Source organism: Lissotriton vulgaris, chromosome 11 (genome assembly GCF_964263255.1).
Source record: "Lissotriton vulgaris chromosome 11, aLisVul1.2, whole genome shotgun sequence".
NCBI classification, from domain to species: domain Eukaryota; kingdom Metazoa; phylum Chordata; class Amphibia; order Caudata; family Salamandridae; genus Lissotriton; species Lissotriton vulgaris.
This window is the reverse complement of record NC_141699.1, coordinates 425,130,095-425,153,619: the sequence shown is the minus strand read 5'-3', so window position 1 is coordinate 425,153,619 and position 23,525 is coordinate 425,130,095. Positions and strand designations below refer to the sequence as shown.

Below are 23,525 nucleotides of genomic sequence, written 5' to 3'. Positions count from 1 at the left end.
CAGTTTTGCGTGTTGGAAATTCCAAGGTGGCACTCGCTAGGCGACGCTTTTCGTCGCAAGTGGAGTTACGGTCTACTATACGCCTTTCCGCCTATACCACTTCTACCCAGAGTGCTGAAGAAGATCAGGCGCGATTGGGTCCAAGACATCCTTGTAGCTCCAGACTGGACACGAAGATTATGGTATCCTGAGCTACTCAGCATGGCCATCGCTCCCCCGATACAACTGCCTCTTTGGGAGGATCTTCTGTCGCAGCAGCAGAGGACGGTACACCACCCAAACTGTCTAGCCTCTACCTCCTTGCTTGGAGATTGAGCGGCGGCAGTTAACGTCTTTTGACCTGCCTCCCAAAGTTTGTGATGTAATCTTGGCAGCCAGGCGTCCCTCCACTAAAACTGTATACGCCTGCAGGTGGAATACATTTGTGGCATGGTGCACAGCAAAGGCTGTGGATCCCCTTTCTGCCCCTCTTTCAGAGGTCCTTCTATTCCTGCTTTCTTTGACCCAGCAGGGCTCTGCTCTGGGCACTATCAAGTGCTATCTCTCAGCCATTTCAGCCTTTTTACGGCTTCCAGATCATCCTTCCCTTTTCAAGTCTCCTGATTAAATAGATTCTTAAAAGGCATTACTCATCTTTTCCCTCCTGTTCCCTTTCATAATGCCTCAGTGGGACTTGAACCTGGTTCTAACATATTTGATGTGTGCTCCCTTAGAGCCACTACACAACTGTCCTCTTCGTCTTCTTACTTTGAAAACTGCATTCCTGGTGGCCATCACCTCTGCCAGAAAAGTGAGTGATCTCCAGACTCTTTCTTCTAAACCTCCTTTTCTCTCAGTCCATCCGGACAAAGTTGTTCTAAGGACTTGGCCTTCTTTTCTGCCGAAGGTTGTCACTGCCTTGCACATCGGGCAGACCATCACTTTGCCTGCCTTCTTTCCGCCTCCGCATCCCTCAAAAGAGGAGGAGAGGCTCCACCGTCTGGACCCAAAACGTGCGCACTCATTCTATCTGAACTGCATACAACAGTTCCGGGTGGATGACCAACTCTATATTGTCTACGTGGGCGCCAAGAAAGGTCGGGCTGTGCACAAGCGGACCATCTCTCGGTGGGTAGTTCTGTGCATAAAAGCTTGTTATTCTTTGGCTAAAAAGGAGCCTCCTTTGGGGCTGCGTGCCCATTCTACCAGGGCGACGGCAGCCACTACTGCCTTGGGACGGGGAGTTCCCTTGCATGACATCTGTCAGGCAGTTACTTGGGCCTTGTCGCACACGTTTACCAAGCATTACTGCCTGGACAGCCAAGTCCAGTGAGACAGCTCCTGTGACCGTTCTGTTCTCCAGGACTTTCTAGTGTGATTTTGGTTCGCAGACCCACCACCGGGGTTGGTATTGCTGGGGTATCTATTCTAAGGTAAGGAATCTATCACTACGTGTTTCTTTCAGATGCCCAAGATACTTACCTTCGGTCATTATATATCTGTAAGAAACATTAGTAGTTATAGATTCCTTACCGCCCCACGCATCCTCCCCGTTCTGCGAACTGATTTCTAGGGTTAAGGTCATCCCTTTTCAGGGCCCTAATTTCAAGGCACCCGTGGTCAGTATCTTGCATGGCTCTGCGTTCCTGGCGCGGAAAGTCATGGACAGAACTGACGTCAGCGCACGTGGGCGCATCTAAGTAGCTCCAGTGACGTCATCTCGACGACGACGACACAAACGACGCTCGCAGAGCCGCACGACGATGCCTAACGATGCGCAGGGGTACTGCTGACGAAAAACTTTCCGGATCCAGTCTGATGCCTGGGGGTATTTCTAAGGTAAGGAATCTATCACTACTAATGTTTCTTACAGATATATTATTACCGAAGGTAAGTAACTTGTGCATCACTCCTGGCTTGGGGCAGCCATCTGGGAGAGGTGGAGATCAGAGGACTCTGGTTTTGGTGTAGTCTCACCTCCGCATAAACTTGTTGGATCAAAGAGCACTCCGCCTGGCTTTGAAAGTCTTTTTTCCTTCCATCAATGGAAGGTTCATGTGTTCATGGACAACACCGACCGCCATGTTGTATTGCAACAAGCAGTGCAGACTGGGGTCGTGGACCCTGTGCCAAGAGGCCCTCTGCTCTGAACATGGCTGGAATGTTAGGGTATATTCCTAGTGGTTAAGTATCTGGTGGGCTCTCCGAGAACCCCACCAGACAAACTAGGCTGCAGACGCCTCTATTGATCACAAAAAGTTTCTCCATCCAGATTTAGGTCAAGGTGTCTTGAGAGACTTGGAATACCTTGCTTGGATCTATTTGCCACTGCCAAGAATGTGCAATGTCAGCACTTTTGCGTGCTGGAGTTTCCAAGGCAGCTCTCAATCAGAGACTCGTTTCCTCTTGAGTGGAGCTCGGGACTCCTGTCCTCCTTTTCGCCTATACCACTTCTGTCCAGAATTCTCAGGAAGATCAAGAATGACTGGGCCTAAGTCATTTTAGTGGCTCCGGATTGGGCACGGAGAGTATATAATCCCGAATTCCTGAGCATTAGCATCTATCCTCTGATCAGGTTCCCCATCGGGAAGATATTTGTCACAGCAGAAGGGCAGCGTCCTGCACCTGAACCTGTACACTCTCCTCCTACATACATGGAGATTGAGTGGTGACAGTTGAGGGTGTTTTATCTCCCTTCTGAGGTATGTTTGTATGTTTTCCTCCACGAAAACGATTTATGCCAGCTGATGGGACGGATTTGTGGCTTGGTGTGCAACCAAATCTGTTGATCCCTTGTCTGCACCCTAGTATGAAGTTTTGCCCTGGAGTACAGTTAAGTGGTACCTTTCCACAATTTCCAACTTTGTGCAGGTGCCGGACTAAGAATTCCTGTTCAATTCACCAGTTGATACTTGTTTTCTTAAAGGTTTGCAACTTTGTTTCCTCCTACACCCTTCATTATACCCCAATGGGACCTGAATATAGTCCTCCCTTTCCTCATGTGCTCCCCCTCGAGCCTTTGCACAGCTGCCCTCTAAGACTGCTGACCATTAAAACTGTCTTCTTTCTGGCGATAACACCTACCAGGAGGGTTAGCGAGTTGCAGGCCCATTCATTTCATCCTTTGTACACAACCGTTTATCCAGATAAAATGGTCTTTCAGATTAGTGCCTCTTTTCTACCAAATATCCCTACATCTTTGTATGTTAGGCAGACTATTGTGCTGCCTACTTTCTTTGCACCCCCCCCCCCCCCCCCAATTTACTAAGAAAGAGAAGAGACTCCACCATCTGGACCCAAAAAGAACACTGTCTCTTTATATTAATTGCACCAAAGACTTCCGGGGGAATGATCAACTCTTTGTTGGTTATATGGGTACGGAGAAAGAAAAAGCAGTTTACAAACGGATCATCCCCTGATGGATTGTCCTTTTGTATTAAAATCTGCTACGCAATGGCCAAAAAGCAGCCCCCTGAGGGCTTAAGAGCTCATTCTACCAGAGCTAAAGCTACAACCACTGCTTTGGCAAGAGGGGTCCCATTTCTAGATATCTGTCAAGCAGCCCTGTTGACATTGCTTCACACATACGCCATATACTACTGCCTAGACACTCAGGTCCAGCGTGATAGGCATTTTGCCCAATCAATCCTCCAGAACTTCTTAGTGTAAAACCGTCTACAGGCCCATCTCCAGTAAGGGAGTGCTTTAGGATCTATTCTAAGGTCAGGAATCTGCGGCTAGAAGTCTCCATCAGATGCCAAGTTATTTACATTCAGTAATGCCTTATCTGGTAGTAACTCTGTCTAGCTGCAGATTCTTTATCAACTCTTCCATCCTCCCTGTTCTGAAAACTGTCTGTATTTCACAATTGCAAAGATCCTTCAAAACCTCATGTGGCACACTAGTCATTCCTCCTCAGTTTGGCTCTGTGCGTCCGGTGCGAAAAACTGTGAAAAACGCTGGGGTTGCGCCTATAAAGGCACTGCATACATCACTTCTGGTGTGGACGATGTCACATACTGGCGTGCAAGGGATTACTAAAAAAATTCTGGATTCAGCCTGACACCTGGGGAATATTCTACGATAAATAATCTGTGGCTAGATAGAGTCTGTACCAGGTAAGGCTTTACCGAAGGTAAGTAACTTGTTTTTCTTTTTAGAAGGAAAGCAGTTTAGTCATTGTCATCAGGAAAGACAATTTTTGTAGCATTACACATTACCTCCTCGAAAAAGGTTGACAGGAAGTCCAGCTATATAGAACTTTTCTAGTCCCGATTAAATGAGTTCTTAACAAAGTCTATCTTCAACAGTGCACTGATTGTAACTTAGAAATACACATTTTTTGTGCTGGTGACATTTTGTGATAGTTATTAGTATTTCTGTTTTCCTTTAAAGTGAGATTAACTATTGATGTGTCACTCACAAATAGTGCAACATTACTTTTTTTTCAGGTGATGTGTGTGCAGATCAAGTGTTTTCAGGAGATCATCATGATTGGCTACAACGTGTATCACTCATACGAGCTTCCCTGGTTCAGGACTCTTAGCTGGTGAGTATTTTATTTATTTATAGTTGCTTGTAAAGCGCAGCTGACACCCTACGGGTAACCTGGCACTGTGATAGAATGTAGACTGAGTGTAAAAGAACTGTAGCTCCTGTCAAGCGGAATTAGCAGGACACCGGAGAGCATGCCCGGGGAAAAAGCCAAGTTTGTATCCTTTTCCTGAACTGTAGAAGGTTATCTATATATCTGATTTCAGATGGAAGTTTATTCCAAAGGCAGGGCGCTGCCGTGCAGAGGGCCCGGCCTCCTGATTTAGCTTTCTTGACTCTATGTACCCTCACCAGATTTGCCGAGGAACAATGAAGCATTCGGGGGGAACATACCAGATAAATTTTTCCTGTAGAAGTTTGGGACCCTGTCCATGCAGGGCCCTAAACATTATGCATAGTGCCTTGAATTGTACTCTCTGCAGGACTGGCAGCCAATGCAAATCAGAGAGGGCCAGGGAGGCAGAGGAGCGGCGTGATCGCCCTAGTGCTATTTTCACAGCCATGGTTTGTATTCTCTGCAATTTATCAATCAGATATTGTGGGGACTCTAAGAGCAGTGCATTGCAGTAGTCCAGTCTGCTAAGAATAGTACTCCGGACTATCAACGTTATAGCCTCCAGGGAGAACATCGGGAAGATTTTCCGGAATGCTCTAATCAGACTGAAACAACTTCCAACTGTCTTGTTGACATGTTTCTCCAGTGTCAGTTTGTTACCAAACATGACTCCCAGGGTGCGTACAGCATTACTGGGAGCCCTAGAGACACTGGAGGAGGTTGGCCAAAAGTTCGAGGGAAGTGGAGAAGCAATTCTCCCTACTGCACAATGCAGAATCTCTGTCTTCTCAGAGTTAAATTGAAGAGAGTTCTCACTGAGCCAGGTTGCTATATCCTGCAGATACGCATGAAAGTCTGCTAGGGACACTGATTGCTCACCCTCTAGAGACAGGATAAGCTGGGTGTCATCCGCATCGTTTACTAAATTAACATTATGAGATCTGATGATGGCAGGTAGAGGGCTCAAGTAAATGTTAAATAGGATAGGGCTTATTGCCGGTCCCTGCGGGACACCATGTAGTATGTTAAAGAACCTGGACCGAAACGGGGGGGAGGGTTACTGCCTGTTGTCTGTTGGATAAGTAGGAGTGAAACCACTTAAGGGCGGTGCCTGTCACTCCCACCCCTTCAAGCCTGGACAAGAGAATCCCATGGTTTACCGTATCGAATGGGGCGGACAGGTCAAGGAGAACCAATATGTCCGACTGTCCCCTGTCTGCTCACATCCGTAGATCGTCCATGACGGTCACCAGGGCAGCCTCTGTCCCATTACCTGGGCGAAAACCAAATTGTACTTTGTCCAGAATATTATGTTCAAGGCATATGAGCTGCAGATTACACACTATGCATAGATGGCCACCTAGTGTTGGGCCCGGATGTTTGCAGTTTGTCTTGTTGTAGAAAAGTCTTTCAGAGTCACGGGATAGGTGACTCCTCCTTAGGATGATACTGCATCGACGGCCTTCGGGCCTACCTAGGCCGCAACTCCAGCTCATGGAAAGGATGCCATTTAAGAAGTCTCCTCAATGTGGGTCGAAGTTTCCCCACACCGACCTGCATGAGGTGTGTAACCTCTGTCTCTCTCCGGAGCACGAGGTGAAAGACTGTTCAGCTTGTGCCTCCTTCCGGTCCAAAAAGACTATCCGGGACCAAAGAGCGAGGAGAAAAATGGCTCAACGATCTTCGAGGAGGTCATCAACGTCCCTGAACAGCACGACTTCGACAGCAGCTCCGAAGCAGATGATTCCGAAGTCGAGGACATCACACCAGCGCAGCGGGTCGTAAGTAAGACCGTCGACCCCGACCCCTCCTCGACACACAAGGCCCCGGTCACACCCTCGACCTCCAGCTCAGGTGCACACCGGCAAACTGCTTCTACTGCCCCACCTTCGGGCCCGGCTAAGAAGCTAACCAAGCCTTCAGGTGACTTGAGCACGAGTCGACCTTCACACGGTGCCGGCGCACACACACCGGCACCGTAAAAGGCAACGGCCCGACATCCAAGTCACCGGCACGGAAGCACACCACTACTCCTTCGGCAACGAAAACCAGGCCGGAACCAAGCGAGCCCGCTTCGGATTCCAAAACTCCAACGGAACCGAAAAAATTATCGGATCTGAAAAAGTCATTGGATCCAAAAACGATACCAGAACCGAAAAAACACTCGGAACCGAGGAAAGCTTCGGAGCCGAAAAAGACGGCTGCCTCCCCAGTGAAATAAAAAGCCAAAACAAGCTGCCTCGGTGCACAAGACTTTCTCCGCACCAAGAGATCCATCCCCTGCAACAGATTTATCCTAACCAGACCTGGCTCAAAAGACTTTGGCCAAGGACCCAGTCACTGGACACACCAGCTCCAGCTCCGCAGTCCAAGAAGAAGGACATGGCTACCTCGCCTTTAAGACTGCCTTCCCCTTCTCTCTCACCTTTACCATCACCACCACCACAGCATTCACCAGCATCCCCTATCACACCACACAGGGATGATAGCTCTGATGACATGGAGGTAACACACCTGATCTAACAACTCCCACAGGATCCCCAGACCCCAGGGGCAATTATACCACCCCAGATGTTCCAAATGTCCCTCAAGATGACATTTATCCCTCAAAGCCTTCCCCACCAGAAGACACTATTGGGTTTAATTAACTAATTCACAGGGCTGCACATTATCATGGTGTAGACATTTATACAGACCCTGTTGAGGAAGACTTCCTTATGGATACATTTGATAACGCACACAGGTCGTCCTCCATCTTGCCCATGCTTAAAGGAGTGCTCAAGCATGCTCCCAAAGTCTTCAAGGACCCAGTCAGAACTCGGGTCATTAAACCTCGAATAGAGAAAAAATATAAGGCTGCTCCATCTGACCCAGCTTATATTAAAGGCCCAGTACCACTAGACTCACTGGTAGTTTCCAAAGCACGCAAGTGGGCAAACTCCCAAACATCCGGTGAGGCTGCACCACCAGATAAAGAGTCTAAGTTACTTGACGCATCACGCAAAAGAACAGCGTCTCAAGCAGCAAACATGTGGCGTATCGCCAACACACAGGGACTGCTTGCCAGATATGACAGGGCACATTATGATGAGCTAGAGTCACTAATTAGGCACCTCCCTGAAAAGTACAAGGATAGAGCAAACAAGCTCATCCAGGAAGGGAAGAACATCACAAACACCTCCATTAGGTGCGCCCTTGATGCAGCGGACACAGCCTCTAGGGCAGTTAACATCAGCGTCTTGCTACGCAGACACGCCTGGCAGCGCATATCAGGGTTCAAACCCGAGGTACAAAGCGCCATTCTTAACCAACCTTTTGACCAACAACATCTATTTGGACCCGAGGTAGATGCATCATTAGAGAAAATGAAAAAAGATACAGACACCGACAAATCGATAGGAGCCCTGCAGTCGCAGGCTCCCAGACGTTAATTTTGTCGCTTAAACTATTGAGGTGCCACCAGGGGATATACATCATACACAGCTTCCACCTCATACAAAGCCCCCACACAGTCTACCTACAGTAAAGGCTACCAAAGGGGTGGGTACAGGGGTAACAATAACAAAGGCAGAGGCAAAAACAATAACTCACGCTCTGCCTCTACCCCTGCCCAATGACTCCCTTCCCCTTCCCCCGCCTCATTCCACTCCTGTCGGGGGAAGACTTCAACAGTACCTGCCAGCATGGGAAAACATCACACCAGACAGGTGGGTGCTCCAAATAATTCAATCAGGTTATTGTCTGGAACTAATATCTACCCCTCCCAAACATACCACCCAAGCAACGTCCAATGTCACAGGAACATTTAACGCTGCTCAGACAGGAGGTAATATCCCTCCTGCAGAAAAATGCAATAGAAATAGTCCCAGAGCATCAGAAAAAATATAAGGCTGCTCCATCTGACCCAGCTTATATTAAAGGCCCAGTACCACTAGACTCACTGGTAGTTTCCAAAGCACGCAAGTGGGCAAACTCCCAAACATCCGGTGAGGCTGCACCACCAGATAAAGAGTCTAAGTTACTTGACGCATCACGCAAAAGAACAGCGTCTCAAGCAGCAAACATGTGGCGTATCGCCAACACACAGGGACTGCTTGCCAGATATGACAGGGCACATTATGATGAGCTAGAGTCACTAATTAGGCACCTCCCTGAAAAGTACAAGGATAGAGCAAACAAGCTCATCCAGGAAGGGAAGAACATCACAAACACCTCCATTAGGTGCGCCCTTGATGCAGCGGACACAGCCTCTAGGGCAGTTAACATCAGCGTCTTGCTACGCAGACACGCCTGGCAGCGCATATCAGGGTTCAAACCCGAGGTACAAAGCGCCATTCTTAACCAACCTTTTGACCAACAACATCTATTTGGACCCGAGGTAGATGCATCATTAGAGAAAATGAAAAAAGATACAGACACCGACAAATCGATAGGAGCCCTGCAGTCGCAGGCTCCCAGACGTTCATTTTGTCGCTTAAACTATCGAGGTGCTACCAGGGGATATACATCATACACAGCTTCCACCTCATACAAAGCCCCCACACAGTCTACCTACAGTAAAGGCTACCAAAGGGGTGGGTACAGGGGTAACAATAACAAAGGCAGAGGCAAAAACAATAACTCACGCTCTGCCTCTACCCCTGCCCAATGACTCCCTTCCCCCGCCTCATTCCACTCCTGTAGGGGGAAGACTTCAACAGTACCTGCCAGCATGGGAAAACATCACACCAGACAGGTGGGTGCTCCAAATATTTCAATCAGGTTATTGTCTGGAACTAATATCTACCCCTCCCAAACATACCACCCAAGCAACTTCCAATGTCACAGGAACATTTAACGCTGCTCAGACAGGAGGTAATATCCCTCCTGCAGAAAAATGCAATAGAAATAGTCCCAGAGCATCAGAAAAACAAAGGAGTATATTCCCTATATTTCCTAATACCAAAAAAGGACGGATTTCTAAGACCCATCCTAGACCTTGGACCTCTAAACATTTACATACAGTCGGATCATTTTCATATGGTCACACTACAACAGGTCCTCCCATTACTGGTATTAAACGACTTCCTTGTCACTCTAGATCTCAAGGACGCCTACTTCCATATTCCCATCCACGCAGCACACAGAAAATATCTCAGATTTGTGCTAGACGGACAACACTATAAGTTCAAAGTGCTCCCATTCGGAGTCACAACAGCGCCAAGGGTGTTTACCAAATGCCTAGCAGTAGTAGCAGCTCACCTAAGAAGACAGCACATTCACGTCTTCCCATACCTGGACGACTGGCTCATAAAAGCCAGCTCATACAGACAGTGTGTGCAAAACACTCAAGCTACTATTCAACTGCTTCACGACTTAGGATTCACAGTAAATCACGTCAAATTGCACCTTCACCCCTCGCACATAAAACAATATCTCGGCGCTACAATAAAACACCCAATTAACACTAGCTTATCTCTCTCCAGCCAGGATAACTTTTTTTAATTTAACGATCTTCATTACATTTTTACACTATTAAAGCAACCCGTCCCACCACCTCCCACCCCACCCCGATACAGGCTTTACAATTAAACCAATATATACATTGGTCAGAATAAACACATAATCGTACAGGGTTTAAGTTTGAAGGAATTAAAATATAAAACATACTTTGCGATCTTGATTAAGCAGCCTGTTCCATCCATTGCATAAAGGGATCCCAAATTTCTAATCCTTTCTTTTTCTTATTCCGACCCTTCCGACTGTATATAGCTATTTCCAAACTATAAGTTGCTAGTATTTGTTCTTGCCATCGTTGAAACGTGTGTGGGTGTGGGTCGAGCCAAGCTGATGCTAGACATATTCTAAGTACTGCCATTGCTACAAATATCAGTCCCCTTATTTGGATTGGTCGAGTATATCCGTCCGCCCCCAAGACTATTTCAACGGTAGTTATCTCTATGTTTGTTTTCAGAATTCTAGAAAGAAAAGTAGAAATTTCCCTTTTGATGATGAAGAGATCCTTACAAGTGGCAAACATATGGATTATATCTACTTCAGGCAGCTCACATCTCGGACAATGCGTCCCCTTGCCTATACTCCACTTGGCTATTCTTTTAGGAGTATAATATAATTGAAAGAAGGTCTTATAATATTGTGTTTGTAATTTGGTTGCTATTAGGAGTGATTGGGAGTAATCAAATGCCATCCGTATAGAAGTTTCTGGTATTTCTAATTGGTTCTGCCATATTTGAATATGTTTGCCTAAATCGTCATACAGCGTGGTAGTCAAATTATTGTATATTTCCCCAATTTTGTTTGTATTATTTTGAGTAATCATTTCAATTAACTGTATTTTCTGAAATGCCGCGCTGCCGCCTCCCTTTTTAGGTATCGCCTGGCGTAGCACTGCGCAGCGGTGTTCGCGCAGGCAAAATCTTTTGAGAATCAGTATGGGGCTTTAACCCGCCTCACTGTTCCATTGGCTAGCTCCATAAATGGAGGCTAGCCATTGGAACAGAGATGCGTCAGTCATTGCCCGAGCAGATTCGTGGGCATTCCGGCGATTTTTTCGCTCTCCGCCCCTTGTAGAACGTCATTGCGGCGGTGGGCGGTTGCTTTTTCTTTTCTTTTCTGCACAGCGTGTTTTTGTCATTCCGCCGAAGATGGCGCCGGTGCCCGTCGACTTCTCGTTGCTTCTCGCAGCTTTCACTGGTGCGCTCGGTCTATTGTGACTTTGCTGCTGTTGCTACTTTGTTCTTGTCTTGTCTGTGTGGCCGCCGAAGGAATGTTAGCGGCTGGGGTTGCGGGACGCAGGTTGTGACTGTCGGTCATGTTGATGCTTTCGGTGGAGCTTAAGGTGGGTTGTGGCTCTGAGTGCCAGCAGCCCCTCACTATGCTCCAGGCCTTCACTCTACCACAGGCCCTTGCTGTTCCCGAGGCCCTCCCGGTACGACAGACCCCAGCCGTGCCACCGGCCCTCTGTGCGCTCCAGGCCCTCGCTGTTCCCCAGACCCTCCCTGCATCCCAGGACTCTTCCTTGGTGCCTGCATGCACTGCAGTCAACACAGAATGTTGTGGGTCTTCCCATTGTGCACAGGACATGCCTGCAAACTCTCTCTGCCTAGAAGATGCACCGCAATATTGCTGCCACTGATATGATTCTACTTCCGTTCCTGCAACACCCCCGTTCCCAATAGTCAAAAAGACAAATGCATTTCCTGAGGGTTGGCGTGCTCAAGACGTGAGGGACAACCGAAGAGGCCAGAGCAACAATGAATACGCCTAGCCCGGAAGGAATCGATTACTTACTGCCCTTATTGTGCGAGTACCATACTGGGTTATAGAGTCGCCGTGTGTGGAGGCCCAAACTAGCCGTAAACAGCGGAATACCATGGATCTGGAATAGATGTCCCTAGTTCTGATAGATTTGAGCGCTCCTGCCCTCCTATTGACATCCAAGGCTTATAACTGTACTCCCCGGGACCTGTGCCTATTTTGGCACCCAATGCTGACACGCCGCTGGTGGGAGCCGAAGCTGATTTTGTGTTTTATTTCTAGGCTACATTCTTGGCCATGACAGGAGTATTATACCCCCCCACGCACACACACACTCTCAATCACTCTCCGTTCGATCTTTACACTTCTTTTGCTGTTTGTCTTCTGTGCCTGTTTTCATGCTCTCACTTCATCCTTGTTTGCCGTCTATGTCCCTCTTTGTTATCTGTCCTGGATAGAGCGTTATGTTATATGTTATGTGTATTTGTACAACTCATCCGCGAGTGTATCCTTGCGCTGACGCAGGAGTTGTATTATTTGGGAGGGAAATCGTAAAGTCTTGGAAGTATAAATTCAAAGACATTCGTCTACAGAGACTCGGGCACGTCGGTGTGTCCGGCTGCCTTCACACGTGTGTCCGATAAACACGAGGGCCCGAGCAGCGGATGTCTGCACAGTCACTTTCCAGCTGAAACGCCGCTGCAGCGCTTTGTGTTCGACCTCTGGGCGCGTTAGCTCTTGAGGCAATTTGCGCAGCAGAGCACAGACCAATAGCCTTTGATATGAAAAGAGTCCTCTACCGCCAACTTCTGGGCGCTCCGGGAACAGGCCTAGCTCAGAGCCAGGCAAAACAAGGCTGCCTGCGGACATACGAAGGCCGTACAGTACCGGGAAGGGCAGAACCGCAATCCCTGTCTACCTCACGCCCTCTTGCATCGGACACATACTGAGTCAGTGACACTCAGTCACAACGATCTCGTTGCGCAGTAGTGCGCAGTCTGAATATCCGCAGCTTTCTACATGCGCTCGGAGTAGGTACCGCTCAGGAGTTTGCTGTTGCGTTATGTTTATGTCATGAAAAGTCGTGGCGAGTTCGGACACATCGAATACGTTGTATTTTCTTATGATTTGTTTTATTTTACACGCAAAACTCAGGTTCTTATTTACAAGCCCCTTACCTCTGGTCCGTCACTCCGTTACTCCCCCTCCTATAAAAGTGACACATTGGCTGTATTCAACCTAAACGCTGCGGCTTCTGTCTCCGCAGTGGATCAGCTTAAAGTGATAGATGGCTCGCAGCAGAGAGTCCGGGGCGGGGCATTGTCATGCACTGCTCTTCTGCCCCAGTGATGAGAGGTCTTGCAGCGGCCCACATGCTGTGCTGGCCCAGAGACAGAGTCAGAGAGCCCAAAGAAGCTGTGAAAACAGATAACGGCACTCATAATGGCCCCATGAAAAAGACGCTGACTATTGCGCGTTGACTAACACGAAGTATCGGCGGTTCCCGTAAATCCACCGCCAGATGTTGGCAAAACCGACGGCCCAATGTTGTAACGACTACCTAAAACAGGCTGAATAACCAGGAAAAGATTAGTGAGCACTAAACTAAAGAACGTACAGGAAAAGAAAAACAACCCCAGAAAAAGAAAATGAAACGTGCAAGCACACGCAATAAGAGGACTGCTTGTGCAAGGTAGCAGAATAGAAGGACATCCTTCCCTCATAGAAAAGAAAGCGAATCTGTGGACCGATTGTTGCTGGAAAACAGACAAGTTAAGAACAGAGCCCTGATGGGAACCTGAAAATTGACGTGAGAGGGTTCGAAGCGCGTCAGCACATTGAGAAGCAATTGAGTTGGAAGACCTTTAGACTAATTAATTCATGTGTGTTCTTTTTAGAATGATTTGTTGCTTAGAGTATTTCTTACTTTTTTCCTTGCATTAAGTTGTAATGGATAGTAAATGAACTTGGTGTCAAGATAGGGCAACCCACAATAATTGATGTCTGTTGATTAATTGTTTCTATGTGATGAATTCTATTTCTATATACTGCTGAATGTTCTAGAGTATATATGTTGTCTTGTACAAATTGTAAATATGTATGTATAGTGTGTTTTTTCTTTGATGAAATAATACAGAAACATTTAAAAAAAATTAAATAAAACAGGTATGAACAAAGTATACCTTACAAACTTGAATTGATATTGGTTTGTAGTTCTCAAATGTGAGACATGAATGAAATGCGCAGCTGGTAATTCTTTGTATAAGTGCCAGAGCTAGAGGCATTGCTTGGTGACACTCACATTCCTCTTGAGAGAATCTCCCTCACTGACAACTCTCTAGATATTTCGGTTTCATTTGTTTATTTATTCAATGCATTTTTATATAGCGCGGACTTTAACCAAAGGTATCAGTGCGCTTTACAATACAACCAAGTACTATACATAAGGAGATTTACATACTTGCACCTTACAAATACAATCGGGATAGTTAATAAAAAAAGTAAAATAAAAAAAGAGGTGGCAAACACAAAATCCAACGTACAGGAATAGAATACATATTTACAGCGTCAGGAAATCCTAAAGAATAGAATAGAATATATTTGTAAAACAGAAGCCCAGAGATGTCATAAGCTGTAACAGGGAATTCAGTCCTATCTCTATGGCCGTCCCTGTTTTTGGTATGAACCTGGCCCCCGCTGATATGATCCTTCTAAGGATGCGTGTCTAGGAGGCTGCCAGGTTTCCCACTCATGGATGATTTAAGAAAAACTCCTGGCCAAAAAGAGTCCGTTGTCACGCCCCGAGTGGGCCTTTGATGGATAGGGCCCTGGGCGGCAAAGTATTTTGCTCCCTTGAAACAAGGAAATACCAAGTTACACAAGCACCCTCAAACAAGTCAAATATCAGAGAGATTTGCTATGAAGCATAGATTATTTCAAAAGGTTTTTAAGTTTGAACACCAATATTAGGCACAAGTTCATCTGGGATTAGGAAATTTCAAAATATGGATCCAAGACAGTTGGTATAGTTGAAGATCTTTATTTCAGACACATTTAAAAGTTTTCCAGCTTTGCACTGCCGACAGTTGGACGAACTGTCGTTTGGTGTACAGCAATGATGTTAAATATGAGACCTTGCATACTAATCCTATTGTATATAACTAGGGAAACTGTATATATTTAGCTAATATCTATCATTATAAATTTTATTCATTGCAATTTTTATTGCTTCCAGCCTTGAAAAAGCCCCTGAGTGGGCGAAACACGTGTGTATTGGTGTTCAAACTTAAAAACCTTTTGAAATAATCTATGCTTCATAGCAAATCTCTCTGATATTTGACTTGTTTGAGGGTGCTTGTGTAACTTGGTATTTCCTTGTTTCTTGATATTAGCATTAAGTTGCTTTGTTTAACATCCCTGGTGGTGGGTGTTTTACCAAGTTCCCAGTGCACCTCTCTCTTTTTTTGATATTACACGTAGACTGTGCCCATTGAAAATATTTATTAACAGAAGGTGCGGACGTTTTCTCTTTGCGGGAAACACTACCACCAGTATTGTTGCATATTTTGCTCCCTTGCCTGCTGTTGGTGGATAAAGTAAGGCAGCACGGGGTGGGGGGCATTTGTCTTCAGAGGTCTGTACAACTTCTCCAACGCACTCGTTACACTCACAACATAGCCACGCAGTTTGTTGGGAGGGAGGGGGTGTGTGGAGGCACTGAGGCAGGGTGGAAGAGCGAGATGGGAGCGAAAGGGAGGGGCTAGTGTTAAAAACACCACATGCGGCATGTTTAACAATGAGTAAAAGCATTGCAATTTTAAACGGAATCAGCGGTGCAAGGTTTACACGGCACAATACCCAAAATACGTCCAGCAACCCCAATAAATTAATGTCCAGTAGGATACTTAATTATATGGTAAAAGCAGTATTTGCAGTGCCTAACATGGGTCGGTACTGTCCGGTACTGAGAACCGGCACTTTTTAGGTTTCGCCTGGCGTCCATGCTGGCCCTGGAGGGTGCGTCCCGATGGGTGTGGGGGGGGGGGGGTGGCTGTGTGTGGTGTGTGTCTGTGTATATGGCTCTGTGTATGTGTGTGTGTGGCTCTGTGTGTGTGTGTGGCTCTGTGTGTGGCTCTGTAGGTATGTATGTGTGTGGGACTCTGTGTGTGGCTGTGTGTTTGTGTGTGGCATTTGCGAGAGATTAAGCTATTGGCATTGTAAATGACAGTGACATTTATTTATCTGTTTTCAAAACCAACACATACATAAAACTGTTGTCATTTACAATGCCAATAGCTCTAACTTTTTCAAAGGCGAAACCGTTGCATTGTAAATGCTTATTCATTATAAAATCTCTAATTTGCAAGTATTTAAAGAAATCGCGATGATCCAGGCCAAATTAATTTTTTTATGATTCAAATGTGCTGAACCCTGTTAAGTTGTAAAATGTGCCAAGTTTAGTGAAACCCAACCTAACACACCGTTCCATACATGAGTCAGAAAATATCTCAGGGAGATTTAGGTTTCTATAAATGGTCGTATAATGCGAAAATCTACCAATCCCCAGAATTTAGCGTACATTGCCCCAGGCAGTATATATTCCTTTTAAGGTTTTAAAACTAACCTTTTTAAAATGACAATCATAGGTCAAGCGCCAGAGATGATTTCCTGTCTCTTCCCCAAGAATAAGTTCCTGTGGGGTTGGGACGCCCCTCACTTGATCTGGATACGAGCTTGGAATTAAAAGTGCTCTGCTGTAGTTGAGAATGGTAGCCCACCAATAAACTTTAAAGTTTGGTAAGGCAAGTCCTCCTCTATCTTTAGGTAGGTTGATAAATTTTATGGCTCTACGCGATCTGCTGTACCCCCAGATAAAGCGAGAAAATATACCATCAATTTCTTTAAACATCTGTTGGTCGAAGATTAGGCAAATAGTTCTGAAAAAATATAAGAACTTGGGGAAAAATACCATTTTAAATAGATTGCATTTACCAATGATGGTTAAGTGTAGATTATGCAATCTCTTCAATGCTTGGTCCGTTTGTTTCAAGAGTGGATACAGGTTGAGTTTAACCAAGTTGTCGAGATTTGAGGTGATATTAACTCCTAAATAAACTGCGTTTTCTACTACCCTTATATAGCAATAGTTTATTTGGTTATTGATTATGATTTGAGTTTTGTTTTGATTTAGTTTATAACCTGAAACCTCTCCAAAATGACTAGCTTCTTCTACAATTAATTTTATAGCTTCCTTTGGGTTAGTTGTAATTATTGCAATATCATCAGCTTATGCCAATATTTTGGTTTCTCCATTGGGGTCCTCATTGGTATTATGGCTTGGTTGGATTCTAGCCTCCGAATAAACGGGTCTATAAATAAGGCAAATAATAGGGGGGAGCAAGGGCAGCCCTGCCTTATCCCTCTCGTCACTTTGAAGTTGTCAGATGTATCCCCGTTTATCATAAGAGTCGCTTCCGGGTTGACATAGATCATACGGACTGCCTTGATGAAATTTTCCCCTGTTCCACTCCTTGACATAGTCGTCCATAGATATTGCCAGGAGACCCTATCGAACGCTTTTTCAGCATCTAGCAATATAAGTGCCATAGGTTCTCGTGTAACTTCGGCTATGTCAAAGAGTGTGATCGGTGGTTGATCGGCCCGGAACGAATCCATGTTGCCTGACTGAAATGATTTTGTGTATTAGTGGAGCAAGCTGGCTAGCAAGTAATTTAGAATACATTTTGGAATCATTGTTAATTAAGGTAATTGGGCAGTAGGCCCCTAGCTCAGTGGGGTCTTTGTTCTTCTTGGGGAATACGATTATCTTTGCCTGTGCCTAGGATCCTGGTGGTCGACCACCCTGAAACACCTGGGTCAACAGCTTGGTTAAGATCCCTTTAAAATTCTGATGGGATTCCATCAAGCCCTGCTGCTTTACCGATGAGAGGCTGTTAATGGAGAGAAGTATTTCGACCCACTGCAGTGCTTCAGCCAGACTTATCTTGATCATTTTGGGGGAGTTGAGTCCATGTAACCGAGTCCAAATAATCATCAATTTGGAATTGAGTTTTGCATGTCTCGGTATTTAATTCCACGTAATATCTTTTAAATAATTCTCTAATTTCTTTAGGATCTTGTGTAGGGCCATTAATAGGATCTCTAATCTCTTCAATTGTGTTATCAGTGTATTCCTGCCTAGTTCGAACTGCTAATTGGTGCCCTACTTTTTCTCCAAGCTCATAGATCTTTTCTTTATTTTGAGGGGCTTTACAGACTGCCTTTAGTGTGAAGATTTCTACAATTGTGTTTTTTGCGATGGCGACTTCTCTTATCGCCTCCTCGACGTTGGTGTTTTCCTGATTTGCCCTTACTAGATCTTCCTCTTTTTTAGCTAGTTTGTTTTGTAGATTTTTTAACTTCAATTTTACCTCTTGGTTACTTTTGATTGAAAATCTAATGGTTTCTCCCCTGATTCCCGCCTTGAGAGTATCCCATACAGTTTCCAACGGGGCACTTCCGACATTATGTTCTAAGAATTCAGGAATCCAATTTTCTATGAGCTGACAATATTCTTCGTTAAGCAATAAAGCCCTTTCAAAAGTCAATTTCTTATGATTTGATTGCATCTTTCCTGTATCAATGCTTATAATTAGAGGGTTATGGTCAGACAACACCTTCGGTAGTCGATCTATGGAACAGTTTGCAGCAAAACAGTGTGAGGCAAAAATATAGTCCAACCGTGCGAATTTATAATGTGGGTGGCAAAAGAAGGTATAGCCTGGATTATTTGGAAAGTGCATTTGCCAGCAGTCGGATATCCCGTGTATACTACAAAGTTCTTCAAGGGCTCTAAAAACGTTCGGTTTCCTGCCTTGATACGTTTTGCCCATGCGCTCAGTCTGATGGAAGATTTAAGTTGAAATCACCGCAAACAATCATTGGTAGTGGCCAATGTGCTAGTTCATTAGATAAAAATGTAAAAGGATCTGGATCATCATCAGCACACCCATATACCGAGCAGATAGTTTGTTTTTTCCCCACACTATATTGACACTCGGTGATGGCCCATCTTCCAAACTTATCTGCAGTTGATTTAACAAATTGGAGACCCCCACCGCATGCCAAGATTGCTACTCGCTGTGTTTTATTTGCCTGAGTTGTTGCCGTGATCACCCTATATCCAAGAGTTTTTAGAATTGATATTTGGGACCCTTCCCCATGAGTTTCCTGGAGACAAACAATTTCCGCACCAATAGAGTTAAGACCTATTGCCGTTCTTTGCCTTTTTTTTGGGTCGTCTAGTCCGCATATGTTAATTGTTAAGATTTTTAGTTGACTCATTTATGCACAGAAAAAAAGAATGAATAAAGAGATTTTCCCTTGTCTAGTCTACCAGTGAAGCTTTGCCCAATCCAATAGAACCTTGCGGATTCCACACCTTCTGACCTAATTTTGTGCCTGTACACCCTCCCCCTCTCTCCTTCCCCTAGTGCCCCTTTAAGAAAACCGCTTCCCCCTCCCTGTTGACCATCCCACCCCCCTCTACCCCTTAGTGAGGCTTTCTGGTTCAGGGCGAACCAAGTTTTGGGCACCCGTGTAATCAGTAGCTCCAAGCGGCTACTCGCCCCGACCCCTGTGTCTGCCTGAGGGAGCTAAGCTATTTTTATCTTTAAAGTGTTAGGTTTTCAAAAATTGTTTGACATATATACATATAAGTAACAATAAAGAAATTGCAAATATATATATATATATATGTATATATATATATATTATTTTTTTGGAAGCCCCTCTCATTTCACTTCCCTCCTTTTCTTGTCTTAAATAACTAGTTACATATAATCCAGTTGAGACATTTTACTTATGATTGTTGGTAATTTGAGTAGTCTATTTTTTATTCTTGCTTTTTTCTGAGTTTGTGATTTCTTTTAAGTACGCTTCTGCCTGTATTTCGCTAGCAAAGCTTCTCATAATGCCGTTAAAGATGATCTTTAATCGTGCTGGGTTCTGCAAGTATACGGTGGCGCCAATTTGTTCAAAAGGAGTAAATAATTGTCTCATCCGCCACCTTCTTTCCACTGTTGCGTGGGCGTAATCTGGTCTGCAGAAGAACGAAAAATACCTTATATTCTCTTTTATTTGTGGGCCGAGCTAGGTCAAAATAGCTTCATGTAGTAGAAAGTTACCAAAGTTTACCAAAAAGGCTCGTGGATACTGTACTGTTGTCTGAGGTCTTTTTGAGAGAGTCAGGGGAAAGCGATGGGCCTGTTGTATTTCTTTGGCAAAATCCCAAGTGTGTAGCTCTGGGAATGCTTCTTTCAGCAACAAAATTATGTAGCCCATTGGATCATTCACCTCTGCGCTCTCAGGTATCCCAAGAAAACGTAGATTATTCCGTCTTGCTCTATTTTCTTGGTCATCGACCTCCTGCATTAATTCTTTAACAATACCCTCCTGTTCTTTCCACTGAAGCCATTCTGTCTGAGATCTCAAGACACGTGAGCCCCACTTTTTGAACTGCCCCTTGGAGTTTCTGGATGGCGATGTTGGTTTTTTTTGTTATCTTGTTTGACGTCTTCTTGAAAACTCTTGATTGATTTTAACACATCACACAGGGAGGGTTCTGATTGGGTTCTCCTACCATCCCCGAAATCTGAATGTGGAATCTTAAATGCTTTTGATTCTCCGGATAGACATAGTTTTGAGTCTAGATTGATAATATCTTGATGAAGTGTTCCAAGGTCTATAACCAGTCTGATCAGTGTTACTCCCTTGATCCGTAGTGTCCTCATACATTTGTTTGCTTTGTCTTTTTTGTCTTCTTTCTTGTTTCTTTCTCGACACACTATCCTTTAAAACTACATTCAATTTCTTTAACTGTGGCTCTGATAGTTCGAGATCTGATGGTTCAGGAGATCCAACACTTGTCTGTTCCAGCTGCTGTAACTCACTTGAAGTTGAAGCGCCAGTTTCGTAGATTTCAGAACCAGAATTAGACTCTGCAGAGTGAGCATGGGCCTGAACAAGGCCTTCAGAGTGACTGTTCATAACTGGAGTTTGCTCTGGATTGACATCTTCCCCAGTGATTTCGATTGTTGTATCACTATCAATAGTTAGCTCGGGTACTTGTTGTATCTGTTGTATCTGTTGTGTAATGCCTGCGTCGTGATCCAGACTTTGAGCGTTTTTTACGATGAATAAATCTAAACCGTGGTCTGGATTGGGTTCTATTTTTGTAGTCCGTTTATGGCCAGCAGTTCCAGCTATTCCCGTCGCTATATCTGTCTCCTTCGCCACCCTTACTGGTGCTGATATTTGTACAGGTGGTGGTGCAGGTGCTGGTTTTAAACTAGCCATTTCGGTTGTTTCGTTCATTTTGATCACTTGCGTATCTTTATCTTGCTCTTCAGGTTGTCTCCCTGTTTTGGCTGGGAGGTTGGTACCTTGGGCACCTGGGATTTTTATTTTGTAGGTTGATTTTTTATCGAGACCAGCGGGTCCACCACCCCCAACAGAGTCAGATAATTCTTTGGTCATAGAATTAAATATGCTTTAAATCCGGGTTTGAGCGTCAGTTGTTTGCCCGCTGGTTTTGCAGCAGTTTTTAGATTTTTTATTGTCTGCAGTCTCCTTGCCTTTTTCGCCAACAGGTCTGTCTTATCTGTGATATGCCCACTGTTCTGTAAGTTATGTAAATTATCATCTGTATCTCCATTTCTATCACCATCTATATCTTCATCCTTTTCCTTCTCTGTGGTTTTGGATTTACATTTCGCCCTTTCTTTATCTTTATCTTTATCTTTATCTTTATTCTTCTTCTTTATTCACCTTGTTCTTTAAACCTCTTGTTTCAGGTCGATTCATCGTACCCTGGGAGCTCTGTGCAGTTTGCCCCCCTATAGTGCCTTGATTCCCTGATGTTACTGAAGTGTTTGTGTCCACGACATGGCTACCCACAAACTCCCTCTCCATGTTTATGTTTATCTTTTGCGCCCGTGCTATCTTTTGATGTAGCTCACCTCTGCCAGGTCTGCCAGGCCGTCTGGACTTCCTCTTCCACCTCTGTAGACCCTCACCGAGCACTCTCCCCATAATCACTACGAGCAGCTTGTGTCCCGGGAAATAGGAGAAACTGCTGGCAGCAAGCAGCATCAGACTGTATCGGCCGTCCCGCCCCGGCCTCCAGGTTTCCTTAGCAACGAGGAAACACAGGCCGCCTAAGCAAAGTGATTATCGAGCGGGACTGGGATCGTCCACGAGGCAGACGCTGTCGCATGACTGGACTGCAGAAGGCTGGCGCAGGCTGAAGCAGGCCACTGCAAACTGATGCGGGCAGGAAGGATGGCCTGCACGAAAAAAAGCCACAAACCGGTCAGCTCCCCAAGTTCTAGCTCTAGGCTGCTTTCTTCTTCAGCCGCCGTCCGGGTATGTCTTTTCTAGCAGGGGGGGCTCCGATCAGCAACTTTCCCCCCGCAGTATCAGGTTTGTTGTCTCCATGTCTCCACGTCTCCAGTTCCGTTACGTTGCACAGGTATGTAAGATACAGTGTTTCCTAAAGCACATCAACACATCCGTGGGTCAGTATCGGCATCCGTATCCGCATCTCGGCCTCATCTCATCTCTTCACCTTTCATCACCGTACGGCGTCTCAATACAGTACAATACAGCGCCCGTCTGCTTGTATGTATGTACGGCTGTAACTCGAGCGCCCTCTTAAGCGTTCATAATATCTCACAAAAGCTCACCTTTTTAGTCCTTTAAGCACATTTCAGTGTCTCCATGCAGCATAGCAACAGACATAGGGTGCAGCACAGGACAGAGCAGGACAGAGCAGAAGGGGTCGGGACCAGCAGAATGCCGCCTCAAGCTCCGATCACACTGATGCCATCTTGCCACCACCCACAACCAGCCAGGATAACAAGTGTACAAAACCTCCTAACAAAATTCAAACCACAACACTCACTACCAGCTCGAGTGTTCATGCAACTCATAGGAATGATGGCATCTTGCATATCTGTAGTACCTCACGCAAGATTGCAAATGCATCCACTTCAAGAGTGCCTAGCACGCCAATGGAACCAGGCTCAAGGTCAATTAACAGACCTAGTGTTGGTAGACGGTCGGACTCATTGTTCTCTGCAATGGTGCAACACCAAAATCCTTTCCAAGGGACAACCGTTTCTAGAGCCAGTTCCCCAAATAGTCATGACAGCGGACGCATTGCTCTCCGGCTGGGGAGCCCAGCTACTGCATCACACCATGCAGGACAGGTGGACACCGCAACAAAAGTTACTCCATATCAATCATTTGGAGTTACTAGCCGTGTTTCTAGCTCTAAAAGCATTTCAGACTCAAGTATCAGGCAAGGCTGTCTTAGTCCGCACAGACAATATGACAGCCATGTACTACATAAACAAACAAGGGAGGACCACTCTCTGCAGCTCTCTCAACTAGCTCAGCAGATAGGAGATGGGCTAAACGTCTTCCTCTTAGCCCAACAACGTCCCAGGAGTGCAAAACACTAAAGCAGATCTACTAAGTCGACAAACACAGCAGATCCACGAGTGGGAACTTCACCCGCAAGTTCTTCAACCGTTCTTCCAAAGGTGGGGACAACCTCAGATAGACCTCTTTGCCACCCACGAAAACTCAAAATGCCCAAACGTTGCTGCCAGATACC

At 45.4% G+C, this 23,525-nt stretch overlaps 1 protein-coding gene across 1 annotated transcript in view; it reads left to right on the top strand.

The window, feature by feature from the left end:
* Nucleotides 1–23,525, top strand: part of CDS2 (CDP-diacylglycerol synthase 2) — a 407,465-nt gene that overhangs the window by 161,659 nt on the left and 222,281 nt on the right. The window contains exon 4 of the mRNA XM_086943509.1: nt 4,431–4,528. Within this exon, the coding sequence (XP_086799635.1) occupies nt 4,431–4,528 (98 nt within the window). The remainder of the gene's footprint in view (nt 1–4,430; nt 4,529–23,525) is intronic.